Genomic DNA, 27,836 nt, shown 5'->3' with positions numbered 1-27,836 from the left:
AACCCTCTGTTCCCTTGACGACGTAAAATGTGTGATTCAAAAACAGTGACGTCACCGCGCCATTCCCATGTTGCTTTGCGAATCCCAGTCGAGCGTTTGTTCGATTTGTTGGTCTAAACATTTGTCTCTGTCTGGGCTGGAGAATAAATAAAATTGATTTATTTTACAAAAAATCTAGCCAAACAAACCGTCTCAAACTTGGTGCATAACTGAGAGTCTTTGACGCTGCACGGTAGGTCAATCTGAAAAATAATTGTGTGAGAAACAAGTTCGAACGTTTGGAGATAAACAATCACAATAGCTAACGTTAGCTAGATAGTGCTAACTTGTAGCCTATTCAGCGTGCTAATGGCAGTCTAGCTACTATCAGTGGCCTTATCTAATGGTGTTTAAAAGTGGCGCCCATGTTGGCTCTCTTGTCTTGAACTACGTTAGCTAGCTATTAATGCCTAACTAGCTAACGTTGGCTTTGTAGCTAGCTAGTGCAACGAGCACTCAGGTTTGTCGACTAATTAGCTAACGTTAGCTGTCTACAACATCGATTAGTATTTGTTGAGCAGACTGGTAGAACTTTAATACGAAATTCCAAAAAATCCGCATATTTCCACTCCATCGAGATACATGGAAGTGACAAGCGTAATGTTAGTTATGGGATGGAAGTGATGTTCACCCGTTCTGAGGCCTTCTGTCAATGGGCTAATTGTACAGGTCACGACATCAATAAGCAATGCCAACAGGTTTCTGATGATACTATATACACAACAAGCACGACAGAAGATAGATCGAGATTAGTGAACCAGCTGGTCAAGTCTCCACACAAAACGACCCCAATAGTTAGGTACAATTTCCAGAAGTAAAAGCAGTGCCATGAATCTGAGGTGTTGAGTTTATATACACCACGCAGTATAATATAGTAGAGGTTCCCAACCTTTTTGGGTTACTGTACCACCAAGTAAAAGTTTCTCTGCCAGGAGTACTGCTGAAGTCAAGTCAATTTTACCAGTAGGCCAAGTACCCCTGGTTGGGAAACACTGTCATGGAGGCGGCAGGTAGCCTAGTGGTTAGAGCGTTGGGCCAGTAGCCAAAAGGTTGCTGGGTCGAATCCCTGAGTTGGCAAGGTAAAAATGTGTCGTTCTGCCCCTGAACAAGGCAGTTAACAAGGCCGTCATTGTAAATAAGAATTTGTTCTTAACTGACTTACTTAGTTAAATAAAAAAGTATATTTTTTTGAGGATCTGTGTAGATGACTGTTTGAAGTTATATCCATGATGTATCTTTTCTGGGGTGAATTTATAGAGTGAAACGGAACAAAATGAGGAGGGACTTACCTGCATTTGTCCAATTGTAGCTCAAATTTTTGTTGCTGTTGCTACAGTGTCCAAATAATGAGTTGGTCTACTACGTCCCTGTTGTAGGGCGGCAGGTAGCCTAGCAGTTAAGAGCATTGTGCCGGTAACCAGAAGGTTGCTGGTTCAAATCTGCGTGCCGACTAGGTGAAAAATCTTTAGATGTGCCCTTGAGCAAGGTACTTAACCGTAGTTGCTCTGGATAAGAGTGTTCGCTAAATTACAATGTAAATGTGCTCCTTTACAGACATGGACCAGGACTATGAGTGTCGGCTGCTCAGGCAGATCAACATCCAGAACGAGAATGCCAGCCCTTTAGTAAGTGTATAGACTCAATAAAAGTTGTGTATTATTCTGGATTGACTTGTGTTGCACAATATCATTCTGTTTTGAGGTGGCATATGATGTTACAGATGCCAACATCTAGATGTATTTGTCTGAATTGGTTGGCACACTCAGCTGACAGCATAATGTTCAGGGATTTCAAGAGTAAGTTATAGTTCAGTTGATGGGGCGTAGCATATGGTCATCTATCCAGAGATACAAATCCCCTGAAATTAGGTCAGGTGTACTAGTAGGCTGTACTAGAGAACCAGTTTGTGTATTATTTTCTTGCTAAACTATATCAGACATACATTTAGCCTAAGCAGAACACACTGTCAGTGTTTGAAGTTGACAGCTACAGAACAAAGACTATAGATTTTTTCAGATTAGCTTGACAATAGTCTGATACTGGCTCATCCCTTACATGTTTAATAACAAAACTGCTTTGTGAAGACTAAAGAGGATGTCTGATGTGTGACACGAGAGCTTTGCTGTCCAACAGTGTGTGAAGTCTAAAAGTTATGGTTTTATTCATTTAGTCGCTCTGTCAGATCCCCTGATGTTTTGTCTGCATTAAAACCACCTCCTCCTTGACCCCTCCTGTTTACTTTACGTCGAGTTTCACCCCTCCTCTCTCCATAGGCTACATCTTAGAGCATTCCTTTTAACTGTATCTCTATTGAACACCTCATCCGCGAATCACGAAACCCCCTTGGTTAATTGTTTATCTCGCCTGGTCTCTGCAGATCTCATGAGCTATTAATGTGCAATGGTTGTCATTTTCTCATCTTTCGTGGTTCAATTGTCCTCTCTGTGAACGAGTCCCTCTCTGACCCTGTATCCCCTTCTCTCTCCCCATGAAGAAGGCCATAGATACAGTACGAGCCCTGACACCCACCAACTCCCCCCTGTCGTCACCAAGCAAACATGGCGACCGCTTCATCCCCTCCCGCGCCGGCGCCAACTGGAGCGTCAACTTCCACCGCATCAACGTGAGTCCCCCCACAATGAACTTTGGGATTTTTTTTTGTGCCCCAAGTGTTATATCTGTGTTGATCGTGTGACTTGCTGGGTTTCTGTTTTCTGTCACCCTAATGAAGGGTGTTGTAGCCGCAACATGTCGGTGCATTTAACATTTTTTGCTATGCATTAAACAATAAAGGCTTTTAAAATTGTTCCACTACATGAGTGCCTTGATTACTTCCGGAAGTTTGGTTACAAAGGCTTTTCCGGTATTGTTTACTATCCAGCATCAAATCATCTGCAGTATTTCACCCCATGATCAAAGCGCACCTCATGGATTAACTATAAACCAATGAAGCGCTCCTCTAATGTCTCTACATATTAGTCACTGTTAATGTTGTTGTGTAGGAGAATGAGAAGTCTCACAATCAGAACAGGAAGACAAAGGATGGCACTACAGACACTAGCAAAGGTGAGCCTCTTGACTCAGTTGAATTTATTGTGTTTCTGTAGTGTGCATTGAATCTGTTTTATTCATTCATTCCCATTAAAATGGAGATTAACATACCCCTCCCTCCTAGCGGACGGCCTGGCGTACTCTGCCCTACTGAAGAACGAGCTGCTGGGGGCAGGCATAGAGAAGGTCCAGGATCCCCAGTCAGAGGACCGTCGCCTCCAGCCCTCCACCCCCGCCAAGAGGAGCCTCTTCAGTGTACTTAACATAGGCCGTTATACATTCTGTTGGAATAGCGTCCTTTTCAAAGCTACCAGGGCTAGTGTATTGTGTGTGCTGCAGTTTTAATTTGTTAGTCATACAACATGTTTACCTTTGACACTAAATATGCCAGTTGTTTGTGTTTACAGTATTCTGTCAGTGCCAAACGATCTCTACCCGAGGATGGCAACACAGTGTCTCCATACTCCTTGTCTCCTGTTAGCAGCAACAGGTATTCACCACTTTCACCTATGCATTGGTTTTATATTATATGGCTAACAGTGGTATTCTAGTTCTCCTCTCCCTCTCATTTCATTATAATGAGTATTTTCTGTGTCACATTGAATGAGTCATCCGTCTTGTCTCCCTCCTTGTAGTCAGAAGCTGTTACGGTCGCCTAGGAAACCCACGCGTAAGATCTCTAAGATCCCCTTCAAGGTGCTTGATGCTCCAGAGCTGCAGGATGACTTCTATCTCAACCTGGTGGACTGGTCCTCCCTCAACGTCCTCAGTGTCGGCCTGGGAACCTGCGTCTACCTCTGGAGCGCCTGCACTAGCCAGGTGTGTGTGTGAATGTTTGTGTGTTATCACACTGAAATCAGTGACACTGTCTCCATTTATCGCAAATGCCTCTCTCGTAAACTCTTTCATATGATGTGAGTTGGAAATTGACAATCTATGGATTGTGTCTTTTGGTCTTCAGGTGACGCGTCTGTGTGACTTGTCAGTGGAAGGGGACTCTGTCACGTCAGTGGGCTGGTCAGAGAGGGTGAGTCTGTCTGCTTTAACTCCTATGTGTTGTCATGTACACCCCTTATTTACAGTTTACCCTATACCTCCAGGGTTCTGTAGTCCTGGCTCTATACGCTTCAGGGGGTGTGATGGATTTGCCCTGATACCATGTGTGTCTGGTTATTGTACTCTTTTGTGTGTGTGGTTTCTCAAGGGGAACTTAGTAGCGGTGGGGACTCATAAGGGCTATGTACAGATCTGGGACGCGGCAGCAGGGAAGAAACTGTCAGTACTGGAGGGACACACAGCCAGAGTGGGTGAGTAGGAGGAGGCTGGCTGTCCTACAGAGAGAAGAGGAGAGCTTCTCCTCGGTAGTGCTGCAACAATGGAATATAATATCTAGTAATTCTATTGCTATGGCTTCATCATGAAATATTCATCCTTAAGTCAAAAGAAAACTATGAAAACTGAGTGCATTTCAGCTGTTTTCTATATTTTTTGCTAAATCTTTCTCTCTAGGTGCGTTGGCGTGGAATGCCGACCAGTTGTCATCTGGCAGTCGTGACAGGGTTATCCTGCAGAGGGACATCCGAGCCCCGCCCCTCCAGTCAGAACGTCGTCTCCAGGGACACCGACAGGAAGTTTGCGGCCTCAAGTGGAGCACCGACCACCAGCTACTGGCCTCAGGGGGAAATGACAACAAGGTACACACAGCACCGACCACCAGCTACTGGCCTCAGGGGGAAATTACAAGGTACACACAGCACCGACCACCAGCTACTGGCCTCAGGGGGAAATTACAAGGTACACACAGCACCGACCACCAGCTACTGGCCTCAGGGGGAAATTACAAGGTACACACAGCACAGACCACCAGCTACTGGCCTCAGGGGGAAATGACATCAAGGTACACACAGCACAGACCACCAGCTTCTGGCCTCAGGGGAAATTACAAGGTACACACAGCACAGACCACCAGCTACTGGCCTCAGGGGGAAATGACATCAAGGTACACAGCACAGACCACCAGCTACTGGCCTCAGGGGAAATTACAAGGTACACACAGCACAGACCACCAGCTACTGGCCTCGAGGGGAAATGACAACAAGGTACACACAGCACAGACCACCAGCTACTGGCCTCAGGGGGAAATGACATCAAGGTACACACAGCACAGACCACCAGCTTCTGGCCTCAGGGGGAAATGACAAGGTACACACAGCACAGACCACCAGCTACTGGCCTCAGGGGGAAATGACATCAAGGTACACACAGCACCGACCAACAGCTACTGGCCTCAGGGGGAAATGACAAGGTACACACAGCACAGACCACCAGCTTCTGGCCTCAGGGGGAAATGACAAGGTACACACAGCACAGACCACCAGCTTCTGGCCTCGGGGGGAAATGACAACAAGGTACACACAGCACCGACCAACAGCTACTGGCCTCAGGGGAAATTACAAGGTACACAGCACAGACCACCAGCTTCTGGCCTCAGGGGGAAATGACAAGGTACACACAGCACAGACCACCAGCTACTGGCCTCGGGGGGGAAATGACAACAAGGTACACACAGCACAGACCACCAGCTACTGGCCTCAGGGGGAAATGACAAGGTACACACAGCACAGACCACCAGCTTCTGGCCTCAGGGGGAAATGACAAGGTACACACAGCACAGACTACCAGCTACTGGCCTCGGGGGGAAATGACAACAAGGTACACACAGCACAGACCACCAGCTTCTGGCCTCGGGGGGAAATGACAACAAGGTACACACAGCACCGACCACCAGCTACTGGCCTCAGGGGGAAATGACAAGGTACACAGCACAGACCACCAGCTTCTGGCCTCAGGGGGAAATGACAAGGTACACACAGCACAGACCACCAGCTACTGGCCTCAGGGGGAAATGACATCAAGGTACACACAGCACAGACCACCAGCGTCTGGCCTCAGGGGGAAATGACAAGGTACACACAGCACAGACCACCAGCTACTGGCCTCAGGGGGAAATGACAAGGTACACAGCACAGACCACCAGCTTCTGGCCTCAGGGGGAAATGACAAGGTACACACAGCACAGACCACCAGCTACTGGCCTCAGGGGGAAATGACATCAAGGTACACACAGCACAGACCACCAGCTACTGGCCTCAGGGGGAAATGACAAGGTACACACAGCACAGACCACCAGCTACTGGCCTCAGGGGGAAATGACATCAAGGTACACACAGCACAGACCACCAGCTACTGGCCTCAGGGGGAAATGACAAGGTACACACAGCACAGACCACCAGCTACTGGCCTCAGGGGGAAATGACATCAAGGTACACACAGCACAGACCACCAGCTACTGGCCTCAGGGGGATTACAGGACAAACACAAACCTCTTGAATAACTATTGTACACTCCTGCTTTTATCCTTATCTTATGGCATTAACTTCCCAGAAAAATAACAATCCCTCCCCATAGCTGCTGGTGTGGAACCACTCCAGCGTTCTCCCGGTGCAGCAGTACACGGAGCACCTGGCAGCAGTGAAGGCCATCGCCTGGTCCCCTCATCAGCATGGCCTGCTGGCGTCCGGAGGGGGCACGGCTGACCGCTGCATCCGCTTCTGGAACACCCTGACAGGCCAGCCCCTGCAGTGCACCGACACGGGCTCCCAGGTCTGCAACCTGGCCTGGTCCAAGCACACCAACGAACTGGTATGTAGGTCGGGGCGGCTTTTTAGGGTCATTCTGTGGGAAACAAAAATTTGTATGAAATGTGATATTTTCCATATATTTGGCACAAAGACAGGCCCTTTTTAAAGGAAATCATTTTGACTCCTAAACATTTGTGACTAAAGTCCTTTTTACCTCCAGGTAAGCACACACGGCTACTCCCAGAACCAGATCTTAGTGTGGAAGTACCCCTCCCTCACACAGGTGGCCAAACTCACAGGCCACTCCTACAGAGTGCTTTACCTGGCCATGTCCCCAGACGGAGAGGCCATCGTCACAGGAGCTGGAGACGAGACGCTGCGCTTCTGGAACGTCTTCAGCAAGATGAGGTCCACCAAGGTAGCCAGACACCTCATATTGATTGGCGAACATAGATCTTTGTGCTGCGTTTGCCCCATATGAAGTCTACCATTCAAATGATTTTGTTACCAATAACAACCCAATAAGCAAAACCACTGTCTCAGCTGATATAGAGGATTGTTGTGTTTTAGAGATCTGACCCCTGCTCTCTTCCTCTGCAGGAGTCTGTGTCTGTTCTAAACCTGTTCACCAGGATCCGGTAGCCAGAGGGGCGCAGCTGTCCGGCAGGGGGAACAAGCGGGGTGGGGGAACAAGCCCATAGGGAATAATGTACTGCACACAACAAGTCCGACCCCTTATCTCTTCCTAGGCCTCTGGTAGGCTAGGGTCCTTTCACATACCCACGGCCAGGTCGTCAAGCCGATAGAGGAGTCTTCTTCCACTGGCTCACCGCCCATCATAACCAGTGTGACATCACAAGGTCACACCACCATACCCATATTGGTGCTTTCCCCAGAAGAGGAAGAAGAGGACTCTGGAACTTTCCCCCAAGTGATTCTGTTTTTTGACAGACACTGTGCATACCTGCCAAATACGAAGTTTGTCCTTTTATTGAATGTTTATTTATTGTTTTTCTTTTTTTTTTAACATCGTTATCACGTGTCGTCTGCTTCTGCAGCCTATGTTTGGTTTTTGTTTTCTGTGTGTTAATGTTTTCTGTGTCAGACTTTATGAAGAGCCTGATGCTTTTGTGTTTGTGCTTGTGCCTGCCTTAAAGGGATAGTTCACGTCTAAAATCAAACTCATGTTTTCACCATTGAAGGTATGGAAATGTATGACATGCTTTGACTTCAGGGTGAGCTGTCCTGTACCTGCTTGTAAACTAGTGATGGTTAACCCTAGGGCTTGAGAGGTGGGAGCTCACAGGTTTTTTGCATGTTGTAGACCATTGTAATTTATTCACCCTGTAAAAACACCTTTTTAAGTTCATTTGAAGTGTGATGATGCGTGATAATAATAATGGTGGAAATCTTGTTTTTTTTTTAATTAGAAAAAAATCTGCAATTGTAATTTGAGCAGTGGCCGCAAACAAACTACATATATTCACTTACAGTTATTATCTGTAAATCGTATTGTTTTGGCAGTTGTCTTTTTTCATTTTTAACCAGTTTCTATCTTAACCTACATTTACATAGACACATTTCACATTATTGCTGTCTTGAGTTACAATTTCACTCAGTCTGATAATGGGCTAGTAGCATTCAAAACAGATGTAAATAACGAGGCATAACCTTTGCATTGAGACTTACCGTATACAAGAAAGAAAAAACTGATATCAAAAGTACCATTTATAATCTTAATCAGGGTAACTTTTTTTCCTGAGTGTCGCAGGAACTGAAAGTCACTGTAAAGAAGAAAGGAAAGCTGTTGATGGCCTCTTAAAGGCATTACTAGTGCATTGTGCTGTGTGTGTCTGGTAAAAAAAAAAAGTGAAAATATATATATTTAGTCCATGGCACTTATCTTTTTCCTCAGCTTATGTTTTGCTCTTGACTCTAAGCAGATTTGAAAATATCACATTTTGTTTTAATTAATTTAAAAGAAATGTTTAGGCTGATTTTTCTAGTGATTATTTTCCATTTTCTCAGTTTGGATGTGGTGTTGGAGTGACCTGGTGTGCCATCTTTGAATGAGTGGTATTTATTTGAGCTGTGTAAAAGTGTCCAGTAGTACACCCATAGCTTGTTCTGAGAGTTGAATATTATCTGAGAAAGGTGGAACGCTGATCTGTTCAGTGTATATACTAGCTCCAGTCCTAAATAAGCATTTGTACTCCTTTTATGCCACTTAGAAGCAAATAAAAACAAAGAATGCTGCCAACTTGAAATGCCTAAAGAATGTTATGAAGATAAATATTTCTGTACTGAGAGAAACTGAATTTTTATTTTAAGAGAAAAAAAAAGTGATTGTATATAAGGTTTTCGAGTATGTCTTTATCATCAACTGTGTCTGAATGGGAATGTGGAGCATGTGTAATCATTTGTATCAACTGTGTCTGAATGGGAATGTGGAGCATGTGTAATCGTTTGTATCAACTGTGTCTGAATGGGAATGTGGAGCATGTGTAATCATTTGTATCAACTGTGTCTGAATGGGAATGTGGAGCATGTGTAATCGTTTGTATCAACTGTGTCTGAATGGGAATGTGGAGCATGTGTAATCGTTTGTATCAACTGTCTGAATGGGAATGTGGAGCATGTGTAATCATTTGTATAATTGTTTGTGTGATCAACTGTGTCTGAATAGGAATGTGGAGCATGTGTAATTGTTTGTGTGATCAACTGTGTCTGAATGGGAATGTGGAGCATGTGTAATTGTTTGTGTGATCAACTGTCTGAATGGGAATGTGGAGCATGTGTAATCATTTGTATCAACTGTGTCTGAATGGGAATGTGGAGCATGTGTAATCATTTGTATCAACTGTGTCTGAATGGGAATGTGGAGCATGTGTAATTGTTTGTGTGATCAACTGTCTGAATGGGAATGTGGAGCATGTGTAATTGTTTGTGTGATCAACTGTGTCTGAATGGGAATGTGGAGCATGTGTAATTGTTTGTGTGATCAACTGTGTCTGAATGGGAATGTGGAGCATGGGTAATCGGCAGAACGTGTGGAATAATCCCTCAAGACACATCACTATTGCTAAAGAGCTTTGATTGCTGTGTGTGATGAAGAATATCGTACTATGAACTGAAGCCCTCTGTTAGATGGCTCTTGTAGCTGTCCCAATGCAAAGGAATGACCAGAGGACGTTGTCTCCTACAGCAGCCTCATCCACACCCCTGTTCCATTTCCACACCAAGCTCAGGCTGTAGTTCGTGCAGGTTTTTGCTGCTATTTGATTCAAAATAATCATTTGAATGTACAGCCTCGTCTTATAGACGAGTAAATGTAAATCTAGGACATTAGTAGGCCTATGTTACATAAGACAGAAGGTCACTTAGGTAAAAAATTAAAGTAGGGTGTCCGTATAATGCGAATGTCTAGCAACCCAAAGGTTGTGTGTTTGAATCTCATGAACAATTTTAGCTAATTAGAAAATGTGCAACTAACCTTAAAGCTTTAACCTTTTATTTATGTAACTAGGCAAGTCAGTTAAGAACAAATTCTTATTTTCAATGACAGCCTAGGAACAGTGGGTTAACTGCCTGTTCAGGGGCAGAACGAGAGATTTGTACCTCGGGGATTTGAACTTGCAACCTTCCGGTTACTAGTCCAACGCTCTAACCACTAGGCTACCCTGACCGCTAGTTGAAGTGTTGTGGTTGCAGGTTCACCTACATCATCAAAAGCCTATTATTTTAGGGTGTTGCTATAGGCCACCAAGTGCTAACAGTCAGTATCTACACTGAACAAAAATATAAACTCAACATGTAAAGTATTGGTCCCATGTTTCATGAGCTGAAATTAAACATCCCAGAAATGTTTCAAATCTCTCAAATTTTTGCACAAATTTATTTACATCCCTGTTAGTAAGCATTCTTCCATTGCCAAAATAATCCATCCACCTGACAGGTGTGGCATATCAAGAAGCTGATTAAACAGCATGATCATTACACATGTGCACCTTGTTCTGGGGACAATAAAAGGCCACTCTAAAATATGCAGTTTTGTCGCAACACAATGCCACAGATGTCTCAAGTTTAAGGGAGTGTGCAATTTGCATAATGACTGCAGGAATGTCCACCAGAGCTGTTTCCAGAGAATGTAATGTTAATTTCTCTACCATGAGCCACCTCCAACCTCATTTTAGAGAATTTGGCAGTACATCCAACCGGCCTCAACACGGCAGGCCACGTGTATGGCATTGCGTTGGCGAGTGGCTTGCTGATGTCAACGTTGTGAACAGAATGCCCCATGGTGGCGGTGGGGTTATGGTATGGGGAGGCATAAGTTACAGACAACCAACACAATTTAATTTAATCGATGGCAATTTGAATGCACAGAAATACTGTGACGAGATCCTGAGGCCCATTGTTGTGCCATTCATCTGCCGCCATCACCTCAAGTTTCAGCATTATAATGCACAAGGATCGGTACACAATTAATGGAATCTGAAAATCTCTCAGTTCTTCCATGGCATGCATTCTCACCAGACATGTCACCCATTAAGCATCTTTGGGATTCTCTGGATCGACGTGTACGACAGCGAGTCCAGCAACTTCGCACAGCCATTGTAAAGGAGTGGGACAATATTCCACAGGCCACAATCAACAGCCATGGTGTTTACAAACACTACAGGAACTATATCATCCATCTGTATTGATAAAAATGTTACTAATACTGTCAAACTTTGTTCTAACGCTGTATCCGTTGGATGTACTATATCCAGGAAAGCCAAGGTTCCAAAAGCTGGGCCTAAGATAGTGAGATTATACAAAAGATTTTGCTGTGACTTATGTGGATGTTTAAAATATGTTTTGGTCTGGTGTGATTAATGAGGATCATCCAGAATCTACACTTGATGAATTTATGAAATTTCTTCTTAAAATTATAAACATTGACCTGTTAAGAAACTGACTGTTAGAACTGTTAAGGCTCCATGCATTGACGAGGAATTGAAAAACTATGGTTGAAACAGAAAGAACAAAAAACTGTATTATGAAGCCAAGATCAATGATATAAAAATTATAGGCAGAAAGACAACTCCATCTTTCAGCAAATCAGATGTCTTATTCATCACAAAACCATTTGATGTTGCCAATTATTTTCATAATTACTTAATTGGCAAAGTGGGAAAATTTAGGCAGGAAATGCCAACAATGAACAGTGAGCAGTCCTATTCATGCATACAAAAACATATAATGAAAGAAAAGCAATGTACAGTGCCTTGCGAAAGTATTCGGCCCCCTTGAACTTTGCTACCATTTGCCACATTTCAGGCTTCAAACATAAAGATATAAAACTGTATATTTTTGTGAAGAATCAACAACAAGTGGGACACAATCATGAAGTGGAACGACATTTATTGGATATTTCAAACTTTTTTAACAAATCAAAAACTGAAAAATTGGGCGTGCAAAATTATTCCACCCCTTTACTTTCAGTGCAGCAAACTCTCTCCAGAAGTTCAGTGAGGATCTCTGAATGATCCAATATTGACCTAAATGACTAATGATGATAAATACAATCCACCTGTGTGTAATCAAGTCTCCATATAAATGCACCTGCACTGTGATAGTCTCAGAGGTCCGTTAAAAGCGCAGAGAGCATCATGAAGAACAAGAAACACACCAGGCAGGTCCGGGATACTGTTGTGAAGAAGTTTAAAGCCGGATTTGGATACAAAAAGATTTCCCAAGCTTTAAACATCCCAAGGAGCACTGTGCAAGCAATAATATTGAAATGGAAGGAGTATCAGACCACTGCAAATCTACCAAGAACTGGCCGTCCTTCTAAACTTTCAGCTCATACAAGGTGAAGACTGATCAGAGATGCAGGCAAGAGGCCCATGATCACTCTGGATGAACTGCAGAGATCTACAGCTGAGGTGGGAGACTCTGTCCATAGGAAAACAACCAGTCGTATATTGCACAAATCTGGCCTTTATGGAAGAGTGGCAAGAAGAAAGCCATTTCTTAAAGATATCCATAAAAAGTGTTGTTTAAAGTTTGCCACAAGCCACCTGGGAGACACACCAAACATGTGGAAGAAGGTGCTCTGGTCAGATGAAACCAAAATTGAACTTTTTGGCAACAATGCAAAACGTTATGTTTGGCGTAAAAGCAACACCCTGAACACACCATCCCCACTGTCAAACATGGTGGTGGCAGCATCATGGTTTGGGCCTGCTTTTCTTCAGCAGGGACAGGGAAGATGGTTAAAATTGATTGGAATATGGATGGAGCCAAATACAGGACCATTCTGGAAGAAAACCTGATGGAGTTTGCAAAAGACCTGAGACTGGGTACGGAGATTTGTCTTCCAACAAGACAATGATCCAAAACATAAAGCAAAATCTACAATGGAATGGTTCAAAAATAAACATATCCAGGTGTTAGAATGGCCAAGTTAAAGTCCAGACCTGAATCCAATCGAGAATCTGTGGAAAGAACTTAAAACTGCTGTTCACAAATGCTCTCCATCCAACCTCACTGAGCTCGAGCTGTTTTGCAAGGAGGAATGGGAAAAAATGTCAGTCTCTCGATGTGCAAAACTGATAGACACATACCCCAAGCGACTTACAGCTGTAATCGCAGCAAAAGGTGGCACTACAAAGTATTAACTTAAGGGGGCTGAATAATTTTGCACGCCCAATTTGTCAGTTTTTGATTTGTTAAAAAGGTTTGAAATATCCAATAAATGTCGTTCCGCTTCATGATTGTATCCCACTTGTTGTTGATTCTTCACAAAAAAATACATTTTTATATCTTTATGTTTGAAGCCTGAAATGTGGCAAAAGGTAGCAAAGTTCAAGGGGGCCGAATACTTTCGCAAGGCACTGTAAGTTTCAATTTTGTAAAGTCAGTGTGGGAGAGGTGGAAAATGATTGTTATCGAACAATAATGACAAACCTTCTGGCACTGACAACTTAGATGGAAAGTTACTGAGGATGGTAGCTGACTCTGTAGCCAGTCCTATCTGTAATATATTTAATCTAAGCCTCTAGGAAGGTGTTTGTCCTCAGGCCTGGAGGGAGGCCAAAGTCATTCTGCTACCAAAGATTGGTAAAGCGACCTTTACTGATTCTAACAGCCAACCTATCACCTTGCTGCCAGCTCTTAGCAAACTGTAGGACAAAATGGTGTTTGACCAAATACAATGCTATTTCCTTGCAAAAAAAACAGACTTTCAGCACTGACACAAATGACAGGTTGTTAAAGAGACAGTGACACGTTTTCACATTTCATTTTTTCATAATGTAAAATGCATATTCCGTATTATACAGTCTATGCTTGATATTTTATTCACCATAGGAAGATTGTGGGAGCTATACAGTTAGATTTCAGTGCAGCCTTGGATATTATTGACCATAACCTGTGTTGTGGTATTTTTAACCTCTGCTATATTGTGAATTCAGAGCTATCTATCTAATAGAACACAGAGGGTTGGTTTTCTTTAATGGAAGCTTCTCTAATGGTAACATGTCAAGTGTGGTGTACCGCAGGGCAGCTGTCTTGGCCCTCTACTCTTCTATTTTTACCAGGAAGTCAGCAACCACATATAGTGAAATCACTACAACCCTAAACAAATAGTTGCGGTCAGTTCTAGAATGGGTGGCCATTAATATACTGGTCCTGAACATCTCTAAAACTAAAATTATATTTTGTACAAATCATTCCCCAAGTTCTAGACCTCAGCTGAATCTGGTAATGAATGGTGTGGCTGTTGAACAAGTTGAGGAGGCTAAATTAGTTAATGTTACCTTAGATTGTAAACTGTCATAGTCAAAACATATTGATTCAATGGTACTAAAGATGGGGAGAGGTTTGTCTATTATAAAGATATGCTCTTCTTTTTTGACACCACACTCCACTCCACATCCTGCAGGCTCTAGTTATCTTATCTTGGTTATTGTCCAGTCATATGGTCAAGTGCTGCAAAGAAGGACCTGTTTAAGGTGCAGCTGGCTCAGAACAGAGCAGCATATTTTGCTTTTCATTGTAATCAGAGGGCAAATATCAGTACTATGCATGCCAGTGTCTCTTGGCTAAGAGTTGAGGAAATACTGACTGCATCACTTCTTCTTTTTATAAGAAACATTAATGTGTTGGAAACTCCAAATTGTTTGCATAGCCAACTTACACACAACACTGACACACACACACACTTACGCCGCCAGACATGCTACTGGTGTTTTTTTCACAGTCATCAGGTCCAGAACCAATTCAAGGAGACGTAAAGCACCACAGAGGGCCATGATCGCATGGAACTCCCTTCCATCTCATATAAGGCAAGTGAACAGCAAACCTGGATAAAAAAAACTAAAAAGAAAGCAACACCTCCGGGCACAATGCCTCTCCCCATGTGACCTACCTTTTGTGTCTATGTATTGGCACACACACACACACACGTTATAAAATGTATGTCAATTGTAAAGTATTTTGTCTCTAATGTATTTTTCGTTATGTGTCGGACCCCAGTAAGACTAGCTGTTACCATTGGCGCTGGCTACTGGGGATCTTAACAAAATAAAATCAAAGCTTAGCTAACGTTAACCACCTAGCTAATGTTAGCCACAACAAATTGTAATATGTAACATATCATGTTTTGCAAATTCGAGAACATATAGTATGAAATGCAATTCGTAAAATATTGTACGAATTGTGATTTGCAACATATCATACAAAATGGATGATGAACGTCCAGAAATAAATACATACCTAACAAAACAAAACATATGATACTACTTGGTGTGTCTGGGATGTACTTTTACTATGTTACGTCTACCCCAGAGTCCAGGTTGTGGAATATTCTGATTGGGTGAGTGTGCAATGACAAAAGCCTGCAAACACTGTGGCTGTCCAGAGCCCTTCAGAGCTAGTTCGCTAGCTCCCACCCCTTCAGTGTTCACAGGTGTGAAACGACTGGGGAAGTGGGAGAAATATGGTGCTTCTGCTTCACTTAGTACCACAAATGGCTACAAAAATGTCCCACAATATTGTCCTTAGAGACCTGCCAACACCAAAGGGTCAGGAACTGGTAATGTTCCATTTGGGCCCATAGGACAGCTGCATCCTAATAGTATTGAAATGCTTCCTTTACTTGTCTCCTTTTCTTCATGACCATTGAACTGAAAGGCGAGGCCAATAAGGTGCCTATTTACCCTTCACTGTTCATGGTGAGGTAGAGGGGATGGAGGCTCATTCTGAAAACAACCCTTACCAAGCTCTATCCCTTTATCTAACCTGGTTGCTTGCTTACTAATCTGAAGGAACACAACTGGTTTAAGCAACATAGTGACTGGTCCGCCATTGCTTACACCTATCCAGTCCATTCAGATCTGCAAACACAGAGAGATTAGCAGACAGGTTGTTGTTTTTTGGACCGGATAGACAATTGGAAGCTACTGGAGACTATTGGACCACAGACACAAACAGAAAAACAATGAAGGATCAAAGTGGTGTGTTCGTCAGACAGATAATGGATTGTGTCTGCTGCCTACTGTAGAACCCAATCATAATCCAATGCAAATTACACAGATGTATTGTGATGTAGGCATACAACAGGGTATGCAAAGTGTTACTGCACCCACAGCAGCTTAGTTGCTTTACCATTAAATTAAGCATTGAGAGCAGGCTGGAGAATAAAGGGAGATGTCTTCATATGCATAATCCTTCCTCCCGATGAGTCTATCAGGAGACGGCCCAGAGAGAGAGGTCTTTAATATCCATATTAAACCCAGCTGTAGTGCTAATCACCACCAGACTGCTGGGCTATCAAAGACTCTCTTATACCTGCTGTTCACATGCGTCCTTCTTCCTGATCTTGTCTCGATCTTGCCTGTTTACAATTAACAGATCAGATCACAATCAGATCACAATGCGTCTTTTAATCATCTACAATTGTCTAAACATGTGGGAACAATCAGAATGTGGACAAGATCAGGACAAAGGCTACATTTTAGAACCAGGTATAAACAGGGCTAAAGGAGTGTGGCTTTGGGTGGGTACCCAGAAAGACATAGGCTATATCTTGGGTTGGTTTTCAATACAACATTGTAAGGATACGTGAGTTGATGCTTTATCCTATTTCTAGGCCATAATACACTATTTACTGTTAAACATTAGTTTGGTCATTCAATAGGCTGTGTCCTTATAGGATTGTATGCCTCTCTAACCAGCTGATCGTGGACTACAGGAAAAGGTAGACCGAACAGGCCCCCATTAACATCGACAGGGCTGTAGCGGGTCGAGAGTTTCAAGTTCCTTGGTGACCACATCACCAACGAACTATCATGGCCCAAACACACCAAGACAATCGTGAAGAGGGCACGACAACGCCTTTTTCCCCCTCAGGAGACAAAATATTTTGCAAGGGTCCTCAGATCCTCAAAACGTTCTACAGCAGCACAATCAAGAGCATCCTGACCGGTTGCATCACCGCCTGGTAAGGCAACTGCTCGGCATCTGACCATAAGAGGGTAGTGCATATGGCCTAGTACATCACTGGGGACATGATTCCTGTCATCCAGGACCTATATAATAGGTGGTGTCAGAGGAAAGCCACAAAAAATGTCAGACTCCAGTCACCCAAGAAATAGACTGTTCTCTGTGCTACCGCACGGCAAGCGGTAACGGAGCACCAAGTCTAGGACCAAAAGGCTCCTTAACAGCTGCTACCCCCAAGCCATAAGACTTCTGTACAATTAATCAAATGGCCACCGGACTATTTACATTGACCCCCCCCCCCCTCTCCTCCATTTGTTTTTTACACTGCTGCTACTCACTGTTTATTATCTATGCATAGTCACTTCACCCCTACCTACATGTACAAATTACCTCAACTAACCTGTACCCCCACGCATTGATATTTTCTTAACTCTTTCTTGAACTGCACTGTTGGTTAAGGGCTTGTATAAGCATTTCACGGTAAGGTCTACGTTGTATTCGGCGCATGTGACAATTAAAGTTTGATTTGATTTGACACAACATAGCATCCTTAGTCCTTACAGACTCACGCCCAATATGATATATTGAGAAACAGGGTGTTCAAGTGATACAGTCAGAGATATATGATTTTAAACTGCACCCATTTTGTACCTCACATTTGTATTTGTACATGTTTTTGAGTTTGCATGGCTCTGGCCTTTTGGGGCCCTCTTGAGGCACGAGCGGGACTCTTCACAATTAACAGCGACCTTTACACACAATGCTCCTGCGTAATTGAGTTTATTCATAGGAAGGGCAGTGGTGCACCAAAAACATCCTTCAAGGTCCTCAGATGGGAACACACTCACATTTTAGATTTTAGTCTACAAAACACTGGCTATGAGACGGCTTCAACCTTTTGAGTAATTAGGTATTTGTGTGGTATAAGGGGTGGGGGGGTTCAAATGAGCATTGAAATGGAAAATAGAACCACTTGGGTTTTCCAAATCTGTTTATCTGAGAGATGAGTGAGATGATCAGCATCCACAATAATGAGTCACACATAACCTTCAGTGGTTATTGAACATTTGCCAATCTATTTGAAGAGTGCACCCTTGCGATCTATTTGCATATTATTTCCTATTTTCTTTATTTGTTCCGGTAATTCCAGATAGAAAAATACAGTATGCACACATTCATTCATCCTGTTGGTGTACTGCCTTTTTAACTGTCTGTAAAGTGACCATACACTGTGGCCATTTTCTGGGGCAATTTGCAGAACATTGCCTCATGAATTTGACCTTTTCTCAAGATAGGGGATTTAATGCTTACAAGAACAGCCTTATATGATCAATCAATCAATCAAATCTATTTCATAAAGCCCTTTTTCATCTATAATAAATGTTATACATGATATAATGTGTGTGTAAACCTATTTGTCTTTTAGATGATTTATGTTTCACTCCATTGGTTTTTATTTGTAATTTCAGGTCATAATTTGTTGGGGCCGCACCCCTGATTTTCATAAAACATCGAATCTCAATTGGTCTTTTCCTGTAGACGTGATCTACATCGATCCAGCCCCCTTTCTGGTGTTTGGACAAAATATAAACGGACATAATGTAATCTCTCGCGGAGCTACCTAGTAACATCCTAATAACCATTACGTGAACCGCAGATGGGGAGGGTTTACAGCTGAGATTGACGTGTGTTCAACGGCAGCCGGAAAGAGAGAAAGCGGGGCGACAAGACGAGCACACAGCCCAATAGAAACGGTACCAAGGAGTCACCTGTTGATCCGTAGGCTTTATGATGGTAAGTCAGACGTCCTCTATTTCACTTTCACATGTTAGACAGGTAAAAAAATATATGTTAACTTGTTGAAAAGACGTTGCCATTGTAGAGAGAATTGTACAGACAATATATTGTGTTGTTTACACAATTATGGTTGAAGGGATCGAGGACGTGCCCGAAAGAAGAAAACGGTCAGTGTGAGAAGTATATTTGTTCGTATCATTGACAAATTAAGAGTGGACTCCATATTTACAGCAATTATTCTGAAATGCAATGTCATTCTCTCGCTCGTCTGCCAGCATATAGCTTGAGCCCCGAGAAAAATATTCCCACCCCGTTGCTGTTTTTTTTGTCGAACAAATATCAAAATGTTGTGTATCGGTTAACTTTCAGTGGCCTATTTACGTAGTTTGACTTCATTTACGTCGAATATCTAGGTTTTTAAAATCAGCATTATATTGGAAAACTTTCGTGTAACATGTGGTTTCCGGGGCGGTGTAAGGAAAGGCGAGTCCGATGCTGGGGATAGGGCGTCATTCAGCACTGAGCCACTGGACAGCTCCCACGTCCACAGTGTCTATTCGACAATCAACAACAAATATCGTTTATAAAAATAAAAATATTCGCTACTAGATTTTCAATTTGTTTGTTGGTCCTGTTAGCAACAAGATCAGACCATGTAATGACGTCATTAGTAGACTGCTAGTTCCTCCACAACACCTTTCATTCATCTGGCCTGGTTTTCTTCATTGAAATCCCCAGTTACTTTCAAGGGGAGAGCTTCATGAAATCCATGTCAAAAAGAGCCATTGAGATGTTCATATATAATTTTACATTTGAGTGTCATTTAAAAATATATATATTTTACTGTCAACAGAAAATGAAGGAAAGGCATGACTTGGAAAGAAAGGCCAACTCAAAAGAGGAATTGACTTTTCCACATATAATGACACATTTCCTCTAAATGATCTGTTTCCCTGAGAGCGAGAGCTTTCTCTGCCTGTGATCAGCCAGCCTCTCTACAAACCACGGTTGCCAACATTTACTGTCATCCTTTCTCCCCCCCACCTTCCCTTCTCTACCCTTACTAAATTGTCACCACCACCCCACTCTCTCCCAGTTGCTCCCAGTCCTGTTGCATAGCTACCTGCTCTGGCCATGAAACACATTGGAGATGGAAGACAATGATTATAGCTGTGAGTGTGCACGCTATCCAGATGGTAAAATCAAGCCAAAAGCAAACAAAAATTGGATTTATCTCCTATGGGATGTTCAGTCTTTGACTGTCGTCTGTTTTCCTTAGCGGTGACCGTACTGTGTAGATAATGTAACACAATATGAACACTATGACAATGTAGAACCGTTTTCACAACTATCTATAGTATGTAGCTCAGGCAAACCCCATTATTAAGGCCAGCTCTATTTCTTTAGTATTGGAATTTGACAAGAAAAGAAGGCACTCCATGCAGTGCTTTAGCAACTAGGGTTTATTATGACTGCTATTTTCCCCTCCCCCATCTCCCCTCATACTGCTGTCCTCCTCCTCTTCCTCCTCTCATCTCCTCTTTGAGTGAGAGTGAGTGAGTGAGTGAGTGAGAGTGAGAGTGAGAGAGAGTGAGAGAGAGAGCCTGTGACACTTTTCATATCTTACACTAGAGTTCCAACTACAGCTTAGTAGAGTGTGGTATTTACATGTTCATACTGTATAGATGTGCAGAGCGGGAATACAAATGCTAGGTGGGTGCATATGTGGAATAGGATAGCTCTGTGCTATCATGTCTTTCTTAATATTTTATTTCAGCTGAAGCGAGGGATCCAGAACACCAGACGGATGGATGGATGGAGAGAGAGAGACAACTGATCCTAGTGCTGTGTGGAAGACTAGTGATTTTGTTGTGATGCTGAGCAATGAGAATAACAACAAGTCCCAGTCTGCCCCTCAGCACAGGGCACTGGCCTACAGTCTGCAGCATACTACAAGTTCAAGTCCCAGTTTTTTTTATTGGTCATATACACATGATATACACAGAGTACCCAGTGAAATGAAATGCTGACTTGTAGGTTCACCTCTTGACAGTGCAACAACAAAAGAAGCAGGTAATAAAACAACCAAATGAAAACTCAATGGGATAAAATAGAGTAGTAATTTAGAAAGAATATATTATAAAATATAATGCAAATTAAATTAAGACTGATATTTACAATATGTGGCGGGAATTGTGCAATAGATTGTGCAAAGATAATAGAGTCCAGTAACATACAGTTCAAAGTACAGAAAGCCCACAGTGTATGGCTCTATGACTACACCTCATAGATAAAAACACTTCTAGAATTGCTTTATCTGACATCAAAGGATGTAAAAGAGGACATTTTGAAAATGGTCCATTGCTGAACTGGAATAATTCAAATGACATGCTTTCCAGCATGTCATAACACCAGGCCTGGGTTCAAATATGTGTTTGAGTATCAAAAGGATCAAAAGGACCGGTGGGTTAGAAGAACCCGTGGCTAGAACACAAAGCCTTTCATGCCCCTGCGCATACAACCTGGAGGGGGCTTAAATTAAGGTGGGCCAATCTGAAATCAATGCCCATTTTTTTCAAAATGTACCATTAAAGCAGCCATCAATTGCACACTTGTGACCACCCATAATGAGATATAGCCAAGATTGTCAATCAATACAGCCTGAGGACGAATGCTTCCCATAAAACCACCCATGTCCTCCGACCAGGTAAGTCTGATTAGTCACAATGGGTGCTGCACATTGCTAGTGGATAAGGAGCATTCAACCCCTCCCACCGCCATTACAATGGAAAGCATTAACCATCCCCACTGCCATTACAATGGAAAGCATTCACCATCCCCACCGCCATTACAATGGAAAGCATTAACCATCCCCACCCCCATTACAATGGAAAGCATTAACCATCCCCACCACCATTACAATGGAAAGCATTAACCATCCCCACCACCATTACAATGGAAAGCATTCACCACCCCCATTACAATGGAAAGCATTAACCATCCCCACTGCCATTACAATGGAAAGCATTCACCACCCCCACTGCCATTACAATGGAAAGCATTAACCATCCCCACTGCCATTACAATGTAAAGCATTCACCACCCCCACCACCATTACAATGGAAAGCATTCACCATCCCCACCACCATTACAATGGAAAGCATTAACCATCCCCACCCCCATTACAATGGAAAGCATTCACCATCCCCACCCCCATTACAATGGAAAGCATTCACCATCCCCACCGCCATTACAATGGAAAGCATTCACCATCCCCACCCCCATTACAATGGAAAGCATTCACCATCCCCACCGCCATTACAATGGAAAGCATTCACCATCCCCACCACCATTACAATGGAAAGCATTCACCATCCCCACCCCCATTACAATGGAAAGCATTAACCATCCCCACCCCCATTACAATGGAAAGCATTCACCATCCCCACTGCCATTACAATGGAAAGCATTCACCATCCCCACCGCCATTACAATGGAAAGCATTCACCATCCCCACCCCCATTACAATGGAAAGCATTCACCATCCCCACCGCCATTACAATGGAAAGCATTCACCACCCCCATTACAATGGAAAGCATTCACCATCCCCACCCCCATTACAATGGAAAGCATTAACCATCCCCACCGCCATTACAATGTAAAGCATTCACCACCCCCATTACAATGGAAAGCATTAACCATCCCCACCCCCATTACAATGGAAAGCATTCACCATCCCCATCGCCATTACAATGTAAAGCATTCACCACCCCATTACAATGGAAAGCATTCACCATCCCCACCTCCATTACAATGGAAAGCATTCACCATCCCCACTGCCATTACAATGTAAAGCATTCACCACCCCCATTACAATGGAAAGCATTAACCATCCCCACCCCCATTACAATGGAAAGCATTCACCACCCCCACCACCATTACAATGTAAAGCATTCACCACCCCCACCGCCATTACAATGGAAAGCATTCACCATCCCCACCACCATTACAATGGAAAGCATTCACCATCCCCACCCCCATTACAATGGAAAGCATTCACCATCCCCACCCCCATTACAATGGAAAACATTAACCATCCCCATCGCCATTGCAATGGAAAGCATTCACCACCCCCACCGCCATTACAATGTAAAGCATTCACCACCCCCATTACAATGGAAAACATTAACCATCCCCACCCCCATTACAATGGAAAGCATTCCCCACCACCATTACAATGGAAAGCATTCACCACCCCCACCACCATTACAATGGAAAGCATTCACCACCCCCATTACAATGGAAAGCATTAACCACCCCCACCGCCATTACAATGGAAAGCATTCACCACCCCCACCACCATTACAATGGAAAGCATTCACCATCCCCATTACAATGGAAAGCATTAACCATCCCCACTGCCATTACAATGGAAAGCATTCACCACCCCCACCGCCATTACAATGGAAAGCATTCACCACCCCCATTACAATGGAAAGCATTAACCATCCCCACCGCCATTACAATGGAAAGCATTAACCATCCCCACCCCCATTACAATGGAAAGCATTAACCATCCCCACCGCCATTACAATGGAAAGCATTCACCATCCCCACCGCCATTACAATGGAAAGCATTCACCATCCCCACCACCATTACAATGGAAAGCATTCACCACCCCCACCGCCATTACAATGGAAAGCATTCACCACCCCCATTACAATGGAAAGCATTCACCATCCCCACTGCCATTACAATGGAAAGCATTAACCATCCCCACCACCATTACAATGGAAAGCATTCACCACCCCCACCACCATTACAATGGAAGGCATTCACCATCCCCACCCCCATTACAATGGAAAACATTAACCATCCCCACCGCCATTACAATGGAAAGCATTCACCACCCCCACCGCCATTACAATGGAAAGCATTCACCATCCCCACCGCCATTACAATGTAAAGCATTCACCACCCCCACCACCATTACAATGGAAAGCATTCACCACCCCCACCCCCATTACAATGTAAAGCATTAACCATCCCCATCGCCATTGCAATGGAAAGCATTCACCACCCCCACCGCCATTACAATGTAAAGCATTCACCACCCCCATTACAATGGAAAACATTAACCATCCCCACCCCCATTACAATGGAAAGCATTCCCCACCACCATTACAATGGAAAGCATTCACCACCCCCACCACCATTACAATGGAAAGCATTCACCACCCCCATTACAATGGAAAGCATTAACCATCCCCACCGCCATTACAATGGAAAGCATTCACCATCCCCACCGCCATTACAATGTAAAGCATTCACCACCCCATTACAATGGAAAGCATTAACCATCCCCACCCCCATTACAATGGAAAGCATTCACCATCCCCATCGCCATTGCAATGGAAAGCATTCACCACCCCCACCGCCATTACAATGTAAAGCATTCACCACCCCCATTACAATGGAAAACATTAACCATCCCCACCCCCATTACAATGGAAAGCATTCCCCACCACCATTACAATGGAAAGCATTCACCACCCCCACCACCATTACAATGGAAAGCATTCACCACCCCCATTACAATGGAAAGCATTAACCATCCCCACCGCCATTACAATGGAAAGCATTCACCACCCCCACCACCATTACAATGGAAAGCATTCACCACCCCCCACCACCATTACAATGGAAAGCATTAACCACCCCCACCGCCATTACAATGGAAAGCATTAACCACCCCCACCACCATTACAATGGAAAGCATTCACCACCCCCACCGCCATTACAATGGAAAGCATTAACCACCCCCATTACAATGGAAAGCATTCACCATCCCCACCGCCATTACAATGTAAAGCATTCACCACCCCCATTACAATGGAAAGCATTCACCATCCCCACCGCCATTACAATGGAAAGCATTAACCATCCCCACCACCATTACAATGGAAAGCATTCACCACCCCCACCGCCATTACAATGTAAAGCATTCACCACCCCCATTACAATGGAAAGCATTCACCATCCCCACTGCCATTACAATGGAAAGCATTAACCATCCCCATCGTCATTACAATGGAAAGCATTCACCACCCCCACCGCCATTACAATGTAAAGCATTCACCACCCCCATTACAATGGAAAGCATTCACCATCCCCACCCCCATTACAATGGAAAGCATTAACCATCCCCACCGCCATTACAATGGAAAGCATTAACCATCCCCATTACAATGGAAAGCATTAACCATCCCCATCGCCATTGCAATGGAAAGCATTCACCATCCCCACCACCATTACAATGTAAAGCATTCACCACCCCCACCACCATTACAATGGAAAGCATTCACCACCCCCATTGCAATGGAAAGCATTAACCATCCCCATCGCCATTGCAATGGAAAGCATTCACCATCCCCACCACCATTACAATGTAAAGCATTCACCACCCCCACCACCATTACAATGTAAAGCATTCACCACCCCCATTACAATGGAAAACATTAACCATCCCCATTACAATGGAAAGCATTCACCATCCCCACCCCCATTACAATGGAAAGCATTCACCACCCCCATTACAATGGAAAACATTAACCATCCCCATTACAATGGAAAGCATTAACCATCCCCATCGCCATTGCAATGGAAAGCATTCACCATCCCCACCGCCATTACAATGTAAAGCATTCACCACCCCCATTACAATGGAAAGCATTCACCATCCCCACCGCCATTACAATGTAAAGCATTCACCACCCCCATTACAATGGAAAGCATTCACCATCCCCACCCCCATTACAATGGAAAGCATTAACCATCCCCACCGCCATTACAATGGAAAGCATTAACCATCCCCATTACAATGGAAAGCATTCACCATCCCCACCCCCATTACAATGGAAAGCATTAACCATCCCCATCGCCATTGCAATGGAAAGCATTCACCACCCCCACCGCCATTACAATGGAAAGCATTAACCATCCCCACCGCCATTACAATGGAAAGCATTCACCACCCCCACCGCCATTACAATGGAAAGCATTCACCACCCCCACCGCCATTACAATGGAAAGCATTCACCACCCCCACCGCCATTACAATGGAAAGCATTCACCACCCCCACCGCCATTACAATGGAAAGCATTCACCATCCCCACCGCCATTACAATGGAAAGCATTAACCATCCCCATCGCCATTGCAATGGAAAGCATTCACCACCCCCATTACAATGGAAAGCATTCACCACCCCCACCGCCATTACAATGGAAAGCATTCACCATCCCCACCGCCATTACAATGTAAAGCATTCACCACCCCCATTACAATGGAAAGCATTCACCATCCCCACCCCCATTACAATGGAAAGCATTCACCATCCCCACCGCCATTACAATGGAAAGCATTAACCATCCCCATTACAATGGAAAGCATTAACCATCCCCATCGCCATTGCAATGGAAAGCATTCACCACCCCCACCGCCATTACAATGTAAAGCATTCACCACCCCCATTACAATGGAAAACATTAACCATCCCCACCCCCATTACAATGGAAAGCATTCACCACCCCCACCACCATTACAATGGAAAGCATTCACCACCCCCATTACAATGGAAAGCATTAACCATCCCCACCGCCATTACAATGGAAAGCATTCACCACCCCCACCACCATTACAATGGAAAGCATTAACCACCCCCACCACCATTACAATGGAAAGCATTAACCACCCCCACCGCCATTACAATGGAAAGCATTCACCACCCCCATTACAATGGAAAGCATTAACCACCCCCACCACCATTACAATGGAAAGCATTCACCACCCCCACCGCCATTACAATGGAAAGCATTAACCATCCCCACCGCCATTACAATGGAAAGCATTAACCATCCCCACCGCCATTACAATGGAAAGCATTAACCACCCCCACCGCCATTACAATGGAAAGCATTCACCACCCCCACCGCCATTACAATGGAAAGCATTAACCATCCCCACCGCCATTACAATGGAAAGCATTAACCATCCCCACCGCCATTACAATGGAAAGCATTCACCATCCCCACCGCCATTACAATGGAAAGCATTCACCACCCCCACCGCCATTACAATGGAAAGCATTCACCACCCCCACCGCCATTACAATGGAAAGCATTAACCACCCCCACCACCATTACAATGGAAAGCATTCACCACCCCCACCGCCATTACAATGTAAAGCATTAACCACCCCCACCACCATTACAATGGAAAGCATTCACCACCCCCACCGCCATTACAATGGAAAGCATTCACCACCCCCACCACCATTACAATGGAAAGCATTCACCACCCCCACCACCATTACAATGGAAAGCATTCACCACCCCCACTGCCATTACAATGGAAACATTCACCACCCCCACCACCATTACAATGCCATCCCCACCACCATTACAATGGAAAGCATTCACCATCCCCACCACCATTACAATGGAAAGCATTCACCACCCCCACCGCCATTACAATGTAAAGCATTCACCATCCCCACCACCATTACAATGGAAAGCATTCACCACCCCACCGCCATTACAATGTAAAGCATTCACCACCCCCACCGCCATTACAATGGAAAGCATTCACCACCCCCACCACCATTACAATGGAAAGCATTCACCACCCCCACCACCATTACAATGTAAAGCATTAACCACCCCCACCGCCATTACAATGGAAAGCATTCACCACCCCCACCACCATTACAATGGAAAGCATTCACCATCCCCACCACCATTACAATGGAAAGCATT

General features: G+C 44.0%; 1 protein-coding gene across 50 annotated transcripts; it reads left to right on the top strand.

Annotated features, from left to right (window-relative positions):
• Positions 1 to 56: 56 nt before the first annotated feature.
• Positions 57 to 8,991, top strand: LOC118401809 (fizzy-related protein homolog). Of its 50 annotated transcripts, none has more exons than XM_052476409.1 (14): positions 57 to 232; positions 1,594 to 1,664; positions 2,534 to 2,662; positions 3,042 to 3,105; positions 3,215 to 3,345; positions 3,498 to 3,580; positions 3,726 to 3,909; positions 4,052 to 4,117; positions 4,295 to 4,397; positions 4,600 to 5,136; positions 5,190 to 5,242; positions 5,954 to 6,006; positions 6,361 to 6,413; positions 6,559 to 6,705. In XM_052476409.1, the coding sequence occupies exons 2-13, from the start codon at positions 1,596 to 1,598 to the stop codon at positions 6,404 to 6,406; spliced, it is 1,518 nt and encodes a 505-aa protein (XP_052332369.1). In that variant the 5' UTR covers positions 57 to 232; positions 1,594 to 1,595; the 3' UTR covers positions 6,407 to 6,413; positions 6,559 to 6,705. The 50 variants fall into 50 exon arrangements, 49 of the variants coding, with proteins under 49 accessions (XP_052332369.1, XP_052332343.1, XP_052332370.1 ...); XM_052476383.1 differs by lacking the exon at positions 6,361 to 6,413 and adding an exon at positions 5,650 to 5,699 and having other exon boundaries at positions 5,906 to 6,006; XM_052476410.1 differs by lacking the exon at positions 5,954 to 6,006 and adding an exon at positions 5,293 to 5,345.
• The last annotated feature ends 18,845 nt before the right edge of the window (positions 8,992 to 27,836 follow it).

The sequence above is a fragment of the Oncorhynchus keta genome, chromosome 23 (assembly GCF_023373465.1).
Source record: "Oncorhynchus keta strain PuntledgeMale-10-30-2019 chromosome 23, Oket_V2, whole genome shotgun sequence".
Classification (NCBI taxonomy): Eukaryota; Metazoa; Chordata; class Actinopteri; order Salmoniformes; family Salmonidae; genus Oncorhynchus; species Oncorhynchus keta.
This window is presented reverse-complemented; position numbering and strand designations above follow the sequence as displayed.

What these genes read in the sequence shown, in the direction of transcription:
- LOC118401809 (XM_052476378.1), top strand. Translation starts at nt 1,596, where the DNA reads ATGGACCAGGACTATGAGTGTCGGCTGCTCAGGCAGATCAACATCCAG. An exon ending in CCAAGAGGAGCCTCTTCAGT is followed by an intron (nt 3,346 to 3,497) that starts GTACTTAACATA and finishes TTGTGTTTACAG; the next exon opens with TATTCTGTCAGTGCCAAACG. An exon ending in CAGTGGGCTGGTCAGAGAGG is followed by an intron (nt 4,118 to 4,294) that starts GTGAGTCTGTCT and finishes TGGTTTCTCAAG; the next exon opens with GGGAACTTAGTAGCGGTGGG.